Below are 13,074 nucleotides of genomic sequence, written 5' to 3' on the forward strand. Positions count from 1 at the left end.
GTTATGAAATAATCCATGGCTCTTGAGAAGCTGTCTTCTCAAGAAGTGATTTAATTATAGGATACAATTTTATGAAATTTTTTTTAATATAAGATTTCTATGTCAGTCTAGATCATATACTATTTATAACCATGATTCACTTTTAGTCCTTATTTATGAATCTTATTTACCCTCATATAGCTAGATTTATTTTTCTCAGAATACTATTGGTCTAATATCTAAAATGTTTATATATATGTATATATATATATAATATGTTAAAAAAAACATTTTAAAGAAAGAAACAGCTCATTGCTTTATTATTTACTTATGATTTAATGTCAACATCATTATGTAGAATGGAATATTTTATAAAATGCTTAAGTAAAAAATAAATTTTTGACATGAAACAAGCACATTTTTTTTCCCTAAATGGTGGAGGTGATGGAAGAATTTCATCAAAATGATAGCATCTTCCTTATACAAGAGGGACAGATCACAAATAATTGTTTATGGCTTCTCAAATAATAGAAATAATGCAATCTGTAGGCCTAAATGTGAAATTAATTGGAAACTGTGGATCTAATACATTGTTTTGGCGATTAAACACATTAGATTGAATTGTTTCAGAATCAGAATGCCTAATTATTGTGTCTACCACATTCATCTGGTTGAGTCATTCCTCGCTTTTGGACTGCTGCCTGGATTGTTTCTGCAATACGTGTTTCAATTGCTTATCCCTTTTTTCATGCAAGTTTATGAAATGAGGCATTTTCCTCATACTGTTTTACTGCCTTCACCTAAAACTGAGAAAATTCCAGTTAAAAGAGGGGATAATTGTAGAAATATTGCTTCCAGTAAGATTGGATGAAAACTGACATTTGATTTATATTTTTATCAGGTTCATGATTAAAAAGTGCCTTTGTGAAGTCACTTTTACTGGAAACGACTGTCCTACGCACCTCTGTGTTTGAGGAGCTTGGTCTCTGCCTACTCTGAACACCTTGTCCTGATCTCATGTGTGGCAGAGGATATCTCGACCGTCTGAATTTGCCACTTGCTCGACTTCAATATTAAAAAAGGTGAAAGGAAAAAAACAAAACTGCTAGGACAACTGACAGGGTTGTTTTCCAGTGTCACCAATACAAGAAAGCAGCATTGGAAGAATTAACATTCTCTCAAGGAGTCTGATTGCCTTGGAGTCACTCTGTAAGAAACAGTGTCAAAGACAGACAAGAGACTCAGACATTTTACAGCCAGAGATGACACTGAGCATGTTTTCATTGCAGCCCACCTTCTCCAAGTGGGGCATATTGATTGATGAGTGACTGCTTGCTGATAAATTGTCTCTTCTCATTCTGCTTTGTGTGTATTGGACTCCATTAATCAATTTGTTAGCTCTTCTAAGAGCCGGATGTGGTTTGCTTCTCAACAGTAGTTTTGTTTTGTTTTGTTTTTTGGAGTTGGTGGACATCAGAGTGACATAATTCACTTAATAGCAACACCCAGAACCTAAATCTCTTTTTCATCATGGCTTTGAACGTTACTCCTGTGAGAGACACAAAATGGCTGACACTGGAAGTGTGCAGACAGTTTCAGAGAGGAACTTGTTCACGCTCTGATGAAGAATGCAAATTTGCGCATCCCCCCAAAAGTTGCCAGGTTGAAAATGGCCGTGTAATTGCCTGCTTTGATTCCCTAAAGGTAAGGAAGTTGATTGTATGTACAAATCCAGTACTAACACCTCACTTGAAAAGCCTAACTTTAAGCTTCATCTTAAAAACTCCCTTACCTTTTATTCAGAAGTTTAAAAATAGCTTCTGGAACACATTTCCTCACATGTGGTTTATATTAAGAGACATTTACTCCTTTCTCCCTCCTGTATCAAGTGTGTACATATTCTTTGCACGTCCACATTTAAGCAAAGAATACAAGTGACTTAGTTTGGACATGGTCTTCATGGGTCCAGGAGTTTTAAAAGGGAGTCTGCTTTATCACAGCTAAAGATATATATCTTATTAAAACTTGATCTACTTAGAGCTTTAAAAAAAGCAAATGAAATTAACTGTCACATTTGTGTGCTGGTTTTGACATCTCACCTCTCTGGGAAGCTTCTACCACTGTCAGTTGCTAGTTAAGGAGCTGCTGGCTCCCCAGAGCAACATGTAATAAACTCTTCACTCTCCTGGGTAATTCAGCATGACTGGTACAAATGGCAAAGCATTATTTGGAGACAAAAATGGCAAGACTCTATGATAACCCCATTCATCATTGGGAGTTAGACTTGTGGCAGAGGATACTTTCAAGTCTCTTTTACACATCCCAGTGTTAAGATTCTATTTGAGAGTGTAAGACTTCTCAGAATTGGGAGGAATGGGCTAAGGCACATATTTGTGATCCAGTAAAAAGATCGTTGTCTCTGGAGTGAAAAGATCTAGATTCAAATGCTTGCTACGGATGTGATCTCCATCAAGCCTTTTGGTTTCTTCACCTTAAAACGATGCAGTTTGACTAGGATACTTTTGAAGTCACTTCCACCTCTTAAAACCTCTGATTCCTATCTAATTTTTTTCTGAGAGGTAACATCTAACAAAGAGGGTAGAGTGTATGAAGAGAATTATAATTATAATACATAATTATATATAAGCAGATATAATTATATGTCATATGAGATATAATTCACAATTATATAATACTTTAAGATTTGCAAAGTATTTTTCTCAAAGCAACTTGGTGAGATCTTTAGTACAAATCATATCATCCCATAATAAAAATAGCTTAGATTTATATAACGCTTTATGGTTTGGGAAGTGTTGTACATAGATCATCTCATTTGAACCTTACACTGCTTCTTTGCATTTGGTGCTACTCAAGGCCATTTAATTATTTCCTTTTAAATCTGAAGTGAGGCACAGAGAGTGACTTCTCATGTTGTGCTAGCCTTCTTTAGCTTATGTGATATAATCTCTGATAGTGGAACTCTGCTAAAAATGATGACTTTTGTGAAAGAATTCCTTTTGTGTTCCCTAGTTATGATTTCTTTTATAAATGCAAATTAATTTGCAGAGCCAAGGAGCAAAAGGCATACTTGTTCATCAGCTCCCCTTCTGCATAGTTCCTTTTGCCACTTATAGATCACATTTACAGGGAAAGTCCCTCAGAGTCTGAGGAATGCCAGTCGTTTCAAAAACTCCAGATGATGCAAACAACCTTCTTCTGTAAGAAAGATTGAGTCTACTAGCAGAATCAATGTAGAAAAAAATAATAGAAAGTTTTTTTTTCTCTTGAAATATAATTTAGGCTTCATCCTTCATAAGGTAATTGGACTTTCACTTCTCTACAATCTAAATTCTAAGGTGTGAAATACATAACTCTGGCAGTGTAGCAGTGAGAAGTATACTATAATTTGGTTGATGGCAAGATGTTTGTCACATTTAGTTTCTCTTTCATATTTATGGACTTTAATTTCAAGATTAAAGACTTGTACAAATGTTCTAATGGAAACAGCTTATAAAATATTTTAATTACCATTATGCAGAACAAATAGGCAACAGTATGTATATAGTCAACTTGTCCTTCCTTTAATGTCCTCAAATTCCCACTTATCCTAAAATTGTGCAAAGATGGAGTTCAAATGTTGGTTACACCCATATTTCTAGTCTCCACCTTGGTTATTTAATATGACTCATTCAAATAGCCAGAATCTCTTACCCAGTTAATTCTAAGAATCCTATTGTCTTTAAAGCATTTTCTACAGATTTAGAATCAGAAGGAATTCTTCTAATCCACCACTTTCAGTTTACAAATGTGGAAACAGACACCCAGAATAATTAAATGAGTTTCCCAAGGTCACAAGATCATAAATCTCAATAAATAAATAGATAAATAAAGTTCATGATAGGAACCCTGTACCTCCAGTTTTCAATCCAGCATCCTTTTCACTGTGCGGTTCTAGCTTGTGTTCAACAGCCTAAACCCTTTGAAATATTCTCTCCCCAAAAGTGCCACTATGGAAGAGCCCTCAAGTAACCTAATTTTAATGCTAAAAAAACAAGTAACAGAAAGGTTAATTAATGCCAAGTAACAGAGCAACCAGGGTATATGTTTATAATGAAAAAGAGAATCCAATAGTTTATGCCCACTTTTCCACTGATCTAATGCTTGCTGTTTTCAGCCCATTCTCACAATATGTCAAAATTAGTTCCATATTATTTTATCTTTTTTGTGCCCTTCTCTGACATTCAGGCACCAAAATAGACCTTAATGTTCATGCACAATGAGAGATGGGTTATCATAGTAACTTTTTTTCTAAACTGAACCAGTATGATAAAAAGAGTTATCTCAAACTAAAATCTTTGTATGAAATGAATAAAAGAGGCCATTTCTGTGGGCTGTTAACTCTTTGAATCTTTTATTGTAATTTATTTTATTAGAGTGTATAGAAGTACTCCACTAAGCCTTACTGGTTCACTATGTGGACACAGAACTAGTCACTGGTTACAGTTGATTTTGTGGTTGAGTATACTTGAATGAATTTGAAATGTATATACATTTGTTAAGGAACCTAATGCAAAGCATGCACATTAGGGATCACTATACCCAAACAATATTGTATAGTAACACAATATGCATAAGTGTGCTCATTCCCTGACTACTAATCTCCTTGTTAGCCTCTAAAACCAATTCCTATAACCAAGCTTTTCAAAGGAATCCCTGATCTGTCACCACTGACTTATTGCTGACCCAAGGCCTTTCTATCTTTATTCTCTCTGACCACTCTTCTATTTAACATTGATAATGTTAAATGTTTCTTTTTTAAAAGTTATTTTCTCTATTAATATGTAATTATGTTCTGTACCTCCAAGTCCTTACCATTAAAAAAAGTAAAAAACAAAAACAAAACAATTAAAACCTTTGTAACAAATGTATGCAGTTAAGAAAAATAAATTTCCACGTTAGTCATGTCCAAAAATGTATGTCTCATTCTTCATGACCATTGTCTTCATGGTAACATACTCTTATGGTTTTTCTTTTTCTCCAGAAAAACATTACCTAGTTTTTCTGATAATTTTTCTGCCTTTTCCTCTTCCCAAAGTGTGAGTACTTCCTAAGGCGCAATTATTAGTCCCTGACTTTCTCTAACCTCATTCTCTTGGTCAGATTCTCTTTTAACATGACTTCAAATACTGCCTCTATAAGTACCTCCCTCTATTGATGACTGTACAATCTGTATCTCTAGGCCTGATTTTTCTAGGTATTTCCTTTCCGTTACTATTAATCTGTCACTACAAACTCAATATGACCAAATCCACATTAATCATCTTCCTTCCAAATCAAACAGTCCTATCTTCACCAAAATGTCATTATTTATTATCATTTTCATTACTGATATTATTACTAAGAATATATTTATAAAAATAGTTTAGTATTTTAAATTTTGATTATTATGAATTTAACAAATACTAACAAATAAGATTATTTCTATATCCTTAGAATGGGACCATATATGATTCTTTTAATTGCAAGGTGTTTCACATATATGTTATTAGATCTTATCTTAATCAAAGCTCAATAATCTCAAATTGGTTAAAGATTTAAAATATATATACAACTGACTTTTTTTTAAAATCAATTTAATCAAGGAGTTTGAACCTTCTGTGAGTAATTGATGTGGGGACAAAATCAAGAGTGACAGATACCAGAATGAGCTAAAGGGACTAGCATGTGTCTTAGTGAACAGTTTAACCTAAAAGTGACTGCATCACTGAAGAGCTGCTGTTTCCTATGTGGGTTAAATTCGAATTCTTTTGTTAAATATTTTAACATGAAAAGATCAATAAATAATTTAGGAAACAAAGTGGGAAAAGGCTATATTTACCTAAGTACTAATGGATGAAAGCATTTTTCTTTTACTTTTTATTATTTATATTTACTATATGTTTTCAACAATTCAATCATTATTTATTGAATACCTTGGTATATATTATTAGTTAAGGCAGGAACTTTTTGTTTGATTAGAATATAAGTTCCATGACACCTGAGATTATTTTTGCTTTTTCTGTGCATCTCCAATGCTTAGTACCAAGCGCTTAATGGATGCTTTTTGATTAATTGATTGGTTAATTAGCTTCCCTATTAGGATCTATTTAGATTCAAATTTGTATTTGAATTTTAAGGATCTCTTTTACACCTGGAAAAGAAATCATCTCTATATTAAAATGAGGTTTTTGTTTAAAAAAAAAAATTCTACTTCCATAGCATTCCCATTTCTAATCCATTCTTCACAATACTACCATGATCATATTTCTAAAACACTGTCTCTCTGTGGACTGTCAATCTAGGTGAGAATCTTAAAATAAATGAAAACAAGTAGGAAAGAAAGGAGAATGTAATTTCCAAATTAAATTATATTACAAAACAATAATCCTCAAAATGATTTTAGTTAAAAAATAGACAAGATCAATGAAATACTATAAAAGCAAGAATCAGAATTAGACTCAATAGCCTAATGTTAGAATGTTAGATAAATCTTAGCATATAATTTAATTAGGAAAGACTTGCTATTTGACTAGAAATGCTAAAAAACAACAAGAACAACCACCTGGAAATCAGTTTGGAGACATATTGTATTTTATTCCTACTTGTATATCTCTAGATCTGAAGTTAGAATAAAGGTCAAATGCAGTCATACACACTTAGTAGCTGTGTAGCCCTGGGCAAATCATTTAATCTCCACTTTGCCTGAAATCCACTGGAAAAAGATACAAATCAGTAAGTATCTATCAAGAAAAATCTGTGGACAACATGGTCCATGGGGTCAGAAGGGAATAAGACAAGACTAAATGACTGAATAACAATATTCATATAGCTTGAATATACAGACACATAGGTGTTCATATATATGCTGATACATATAATCATGTAATATCAAAGTTATAATAATCATTTTAGTTTCTCAATTTTCTTCAGCATGATCCTCTACCTCCAAGCCTTTAGGCATTTAGTAAATGCTTATCGAGATTAACTGACTAACTCTCTTCCTTGTCCTTTCCAACATATAATGTTGTAATTTTTTTGCTTTATCTACCTCCAAATCTCTTGCCTCTGGCTCCCTTTCCCCATACTTCACCAATAACCTCTGCACTTGAGTCCTTATCACCTTTCACCTAGATTATTGTAATAGCTTTCTGGTTTTTTCCTACCTAATTTGAGTTTTTTACCACCCTAGTCCATTCTATAGACTTCTGCCAAAGTGATTTTCCTTAAAATCAAATATGACCATTTCATTCACCTACTTATTTGACAAGTGGTTACTTATTAGATTTAAGGAAAACAAAAAACTTTTGTGTCTAGTTTTAAATCTCTTTACAACCTGACTCTAATCTATCTCTTCAACCCTCTCTCCTGTCTGCAGTGTAGTTTAACTGCTTTCTCCTCTGTTAACTGGAACACAACATACTCTGTCCTTCTCCCATTACTATACATTTGTACCAGTTATTCCCCATGCCTAGACTGTATTCCTTCATATCATTGATCCCTCCCTTCCTTTAAGATGCATTTCAAGTGACACCTTTACAAGAAGCTTTTTTGGATCCCACTAAATTTACCCAATCTTGATAAATGTGTGTGTATATACATAATACACATAATGTACATATATACACACTGAGAGGTACACACGTGTATTATGCATGCATATATACATTATATATATACACATATATGTGTTATATATATATATATATATATTTGTAATATATACAATATGTTTATGTTTATTTTCTTTATTATTTGTTCTGGATATACTTGTGGATATATATATATATGCTTGTCATTCCCATTAGAATCCTAATTCTTTTTTTTTTTTCTTCTTTTTCTGAGGCTGAGGTTAAGTGACTTGCCCAGGGTCACACAGCTAGGAAGTATTCAGTGTCTGAGATCAGATTTGAACTCGGGTCCTCCTGAATTCAGGGCTGGTGCTCTATCCACTGTACCACCTAGCTGCCCTGAATCCTAATTCTTCTAAGGAAAGATTGTCACTCTTTGTTTTTGTTTTTGTTTTTTTAATTCCTATTATTTAGCACCGTACCATTTAGTGAGTGCTTAATAAGTTTTTATTGATTGATTAAAAATGGAACCAATAGATCAAAAAAAGAAAAATACAGATAGCAGACTGATTTTGAAACTAATAATTGTACTTTGATCATATGCAGGATTCAGGGCACACAACATCCTTCTAATGGAATTAGACTGGGCAATAATACTTTCATTTTTACACATCTGAATCTGAATCTGAAGCCACAGAGATTTGCTCAGGATTATACAGCCTATAGCAGAAGCCTGACTTGATTCTTCCTCTTCCACTTACAAGTCATGTTTTTCTATTAAAACATGCTTTCCATCTTTTCCTTTTTGAGGAATAGCCTAATGTTAGAATGTTAAATAAATCTTAGCATATAATTTAATTGGGAGAGACTTGCTATTTGACTAGAAATGCTAAAAAAAACAACAAGAACAACCACCTGGAAATCAGTTTGGAGACATCTTGTATTTTATACCTACTTGTATATCTCTAGATCTGAAGTTAGAATAAAGGTCAAATGCAGTCTTACACACTTAGTAGCTGTGTAATTAAGCTTCTGTTGATAGTGAGTTGTGTTGCCTGAAAACTATTTCTCAAAAATCTAAAATTTTTATCAAGAATTCTATAAAGTTCCCTAACTTTAAGAAAGAATGTGAATTTATCAGAAAAGAGATTCTGCCTTCTGGGGATTATCTTAAAATAGCATACTCATCTGAGTTAAATCTATGTGTTACTCAGACTTCACCCTTAGGTTCCTATTTTCTTATTGCCTTTCTTACTGTTAGAGATGTTCAAGTGTTGAAAGATTCTTATAGAGAATTTTTTTTTGTCCAATTTAGCTCCTTTTGTTCTGGTTGATAAGCTATGAAGGGTTCTCTCTCACAACCACCAAATGAGATGTGTGTGCCCATAAAAAATAAAATAGGACTGCTTGCATTTCAAATTTTGCTAGTTAAGTTTGTGTAACTAAAATTTCTTTAGCTGATTCTTAACAATAGCCATTCTCCCCAATTTGAGGGGAGTGGGGAAAGAAGAAAAAATGTATCACACACACACAAACACACACATACACACACACACACACACACATACACACACACACACAAGATAAATCCCCACATTGCCCATGTCCAAAAATGCACATTTCCTTCTTCATCTTAAATCATTCACCCATCTGTTAAGAGGTCGATAGCATAGTTTATCACTAATTTATGGAATCATGATCATTTATTTGTTTGTCTTTATAATGTTGTTATTGTGTGAATTGTATCCTGGTTCTGCTCGCTTCACTTTTCATCACTTCATACAAATCTTCACAGATGTCTCTGAACTTATCTTTCATCATTTTTATGGCACAATATTTGATCAGCTATGATCCAATTGACTGACACTCCTTTTGTTTTTCGTTATTTGTTATTACAAAACGAAGTGCTATAAATGTGTTTCTACATGTAGGTATTTTCCTAATTTAAACATTTCTTTGGTACTATTAGAAGTATCATTGAGTCAAAAGTGATGTGACATTTGGGTAGAGTGCCAAGTTGCTGTTCAGAATTACAAATTCACAGCTCTGTCAACATTGAGTGAGAGTGCATGTTTCCTTCATCATTTGTCATTTTATTTTTTGTCATATTTTTCAATTGGAGGGGTATGAGGTGGACCATAAAAGCAGCTTTAATTTGAATTCCTTTAATTATTAGTGATTTGGAGCATTTTTTGTATGAAAGGTTGATGGTTTGTATATCTTTTTTGAGGAATGCTTGTTCATGTTCTTCGATCATTTATCACATGGGAGATGGCTCTTCTTACAAAGTTTAATCAGTTACTTTTATGTCTTGGAAATGAAATTTTTATTTACTGCAAAGATTTTTACTCGTTATCCCTTATTCTTCTAATTTAAGCTTTGGCTTTGTGCAGTTTTTTAAAAAAATTTTATGCAATTAAAATTATCCATTTTATCTTTGTGATCTTTATTTGGTGTTTAATCATAATCCAAGAAAAAACGTCTTCCTTGTTATTCTGATTTTTTTTAAATAATGTGACCTCATATCTATGTGACCTCTTATATCTAAGTCATATATCCATTTAGAGCTAATCTTGCTATATGAGGGGAGGTACAAAAATTTCACAGCATTACTAGCTTTCTCTAGATGTGGATATTTCCATCTTGAATCTTTTGGAACTGTCTTGGATTAGTTGGAGAAGAACTAAGTTGGTCATTGTTGATTATTGCACAGTTACTGTGTATAATGTTCTCTTGGTTCTAGTCACTTCACCCAACATCATTCCATGTAAGTCTTTCTAGGTTTTTCTGACAATTGTGTCCTTATCATTTCTTACAGCACAATAGTATTCTATTATATTCATATTCCACAACTTGTTCAGCAGTTTCCCAATTTATGGGCAGCCCCTCACTTTTTCAGTTCTGTCACCACATAAAGAGCTAGTATAAATATCTTTGTGTGGAAACTGCTTTCCAGAGTGGATCAGTTCACAGTTCACAATAATGCCTACATTCATTGGTTATAGGTATATGATAAAATTTCCTCTACCAATGTAGGTCATCACCTTCTCTGCAAATTACAATCTTGTAGATTTGTATAAAGTATTGAAAAGTTGTCATTTACCCAAGATTGCACAGTCAATATGTGTATGAAATAGCACTTGAATCCAGATCTTTCTAGCTCCTTCACCAGTTCATTTATCCATTATACCACACTCTCTCCACTATAAAAATGTAAATTCTTTGTAAGTAGGAATTGTTTCATTCCCTGTGTTTATAATCCAAGCAACAGAGTGCTTAGAACTTTGGGAATGTTTGTTAATTGACAGATTTAAAATGATATCCATAAATTTTTTAAAGAGAGATAAAAATAAATTGGGCAGCAAACTTACTTTGGAAATAATTATACTTTAATTTTATATAGAATTTTATCCTATATTACTAATTTAATATTACCTTATTCATTAGCCAGGATTTCTGTATGACAATATTTTTAAATGCTTAAATGAGCAAAAAAGTTTATTAATTAGCAATTCTGGATGGAGGGTCTTCCTAATTTCCTAATTATTAATCAGCTTTTAAATCATGTGTGCAGGAGATACACAAATAGACAATCTACTTTTGTTCTTATAGAAATTTTTTTTCAAAAATAATTTTCAATAAGAACAAAAGTTGATTGTATATTTTGGTAGAGAGAATATTAATTAGATGGAGAAGCAAAAGACATGGTTTCCAGTGCTTCTTTTGCCACTAATTAGCTTGGTTACCTTGGGCAAGTCATTTCACTCTTCCAGACTGCAGTTTTCTCATCATTTAATGAAATGTTGAACTATATTGTTGAAAGTCACTTCTAATTCTATGATTATGTGAAAATGAATTTTTCATAAAAATTTCAACATTTCATCAAGCATATAATGCTTAAACTGCTTTAAGGAGTTTCTGTTTATTTTGGGCTAAGTACTAAATCATAATGAATAAGAAAAGTAGTTTTAAAATATTTAAGTTCTATGCCAAAATAGTTTTATAATTTAAGGGTTTTTTATCCTAAGTGGAAAAACAAAGGTATTGTTTAATTATGAAAGTATAATTTGGAGATTAGTTTGGAAATACTATGTACTGAACAGAGAATAAAGCTATGCAAATATTTCAAACTCTCTGGCAAGTGCTATTTGTCTTTTATAGCAAAATGGATAGATAGATAAGGAATGAGCATGGCTTTTTGACAATCTGGAAAAATTTTATTTTTTGAAAAACTACCCTAAAAGTGGTAAGAACAAAACTAGAAGGAAATGTTGATACTAATCACATCCCAAAAGTACATTTGTTTTCTCTAATGTGAAAAAGGAGAGCTGAGTCATGTCAATATTGACAATCTTATAATAAGTAGAACTGTGGAAGATAAAGAGAATTTATAGTCTTAAAATGTTGGCTTCCAGCTTCTCCATTAAGAGCCAAAGTTTGTGTAGACAATGTCATTGTGCACCTAAAAGCAATAAAGAAGCACCATTACACTTAATCATTTAATTTTGAAGTACTCACAATGAACCTAAACCAAAAAAGGTAGTTTCACAAAGCCCAGAGGTTTTTTTCTGTTTTAAACATTTCTTCTTATTTAAAATGATATTTTCTGAAATTATTCATTTTTCAAAAACTAAACCACTAAAAAACTAGTCAAAAGTGTAATTGTATCTTTATATCACCATTTGCTACAAAGCATAATGACATGGTGAAATGTTATGAAATCAACAAACACCTACTATTGGTCCTGTGGTGAGTGCTAAATATACAAGAAAAACTAAAAAGAAAAAAAAAAATAGTCCCTGCTCTCAAGCACAATGGAGGAATCAACATGAAAATTACTTTATATAGAAACACAATGCATATAGGATTAATTGGAGATAATCAACAGAGGGAAGGCAAAGGTGAGATTTTAGCTGGAAGTTGAAGAAACTAGATAAGCCAGGAGTGAAAGATGAGAAGGGAGAGAATTCTGAAGGGGAGCCAGCCAGTAAAAACACTTGGTGAAGTGGGGAAATAGAGTGTGAAATGCAAAAGGTAGCAAGGAGGCCATAGAATCTTAGAGGGAGGAAGGTGTAAAAAAACATGGAAAAGAAGGAAAGGGCCAGGTTATGAAGGACTTTAAAAGCCAAACAGAGAATTTTGTATTTGATCCTGGAGATAAAGGATTCCCACTAGAGTTTGCTGAGTAGAGGAATGACATAGTTAGATCTGAATTTTAGAAGATTAATTTAACAGTTGACTGGAGGATAAACTAGAGTGGGGAGAGACTTGACTGGAGGATGAACTAGAGTGGCAAGGGATACCAATCAGCAAACTATTGCAGTAGTACAAGGCATGAGATGATGAGAGCCTGCACAAAGTGTTATTGGGACAGAGAGAAGGGCATTCATGAGAGATATCACAAATGAAGATTCAACTGGACAACAACAAATTATACATGCAAAGAAAGGCCTAGGAGATGATGACAAAAATACATTGGAAAATGTGG

General features: G+C 32.8%; 1 protein-coding gene across 11 annotated transcripts in view; it reads left to right on the top strand.

Annotated features, from left to right (window-relative positions):
* MBNL2 (muscleblind like splicing regulator 2) overlaps window positions 1-13,074 on the top strand; it is a 172,457-nt gene that overhangs the window by 46,708 nt on the left and 112,675 nt on the right. For 9 of the 11 annotated variants that reach the window (XM_074299381.1, XM_074299378.1, XM_074299383.1 and 6 more), the window contains exon 2: window positions 881-1,683. The exons of the other annotated variants lie outside the window; for them this stretch is intronic. In XM_074299381.1, coding sequence (XP_074155482.1) covers window positions 1,510-1,683 — 174 coding nt within the window. In that variant the 5' untranslated portion in view covers window positions 881-1,509. The remainder of the gene's footprint in view (window positions 1-880; window positions 1,684-13,074) is intronic. 11 annotated transcript variants of the gene reach the window in all.

The sequence above is a fragment of the Sminthopsis crassicaudata genome, chromosome 3 (assembly GCF_048593235.1).
Source record: "Sminthopsis crassicaudata isolate SCR6 chromosome 3, ASM4859323v1, whole genome shotgun sequence".
Taxonomy (NCBI): Eukaryota; Metazoa; Chordata; class Mammalia; order Dasyuromorphia; family Dasyuridae; genus Sminthopsis; species Sminthopsis crassicaudata.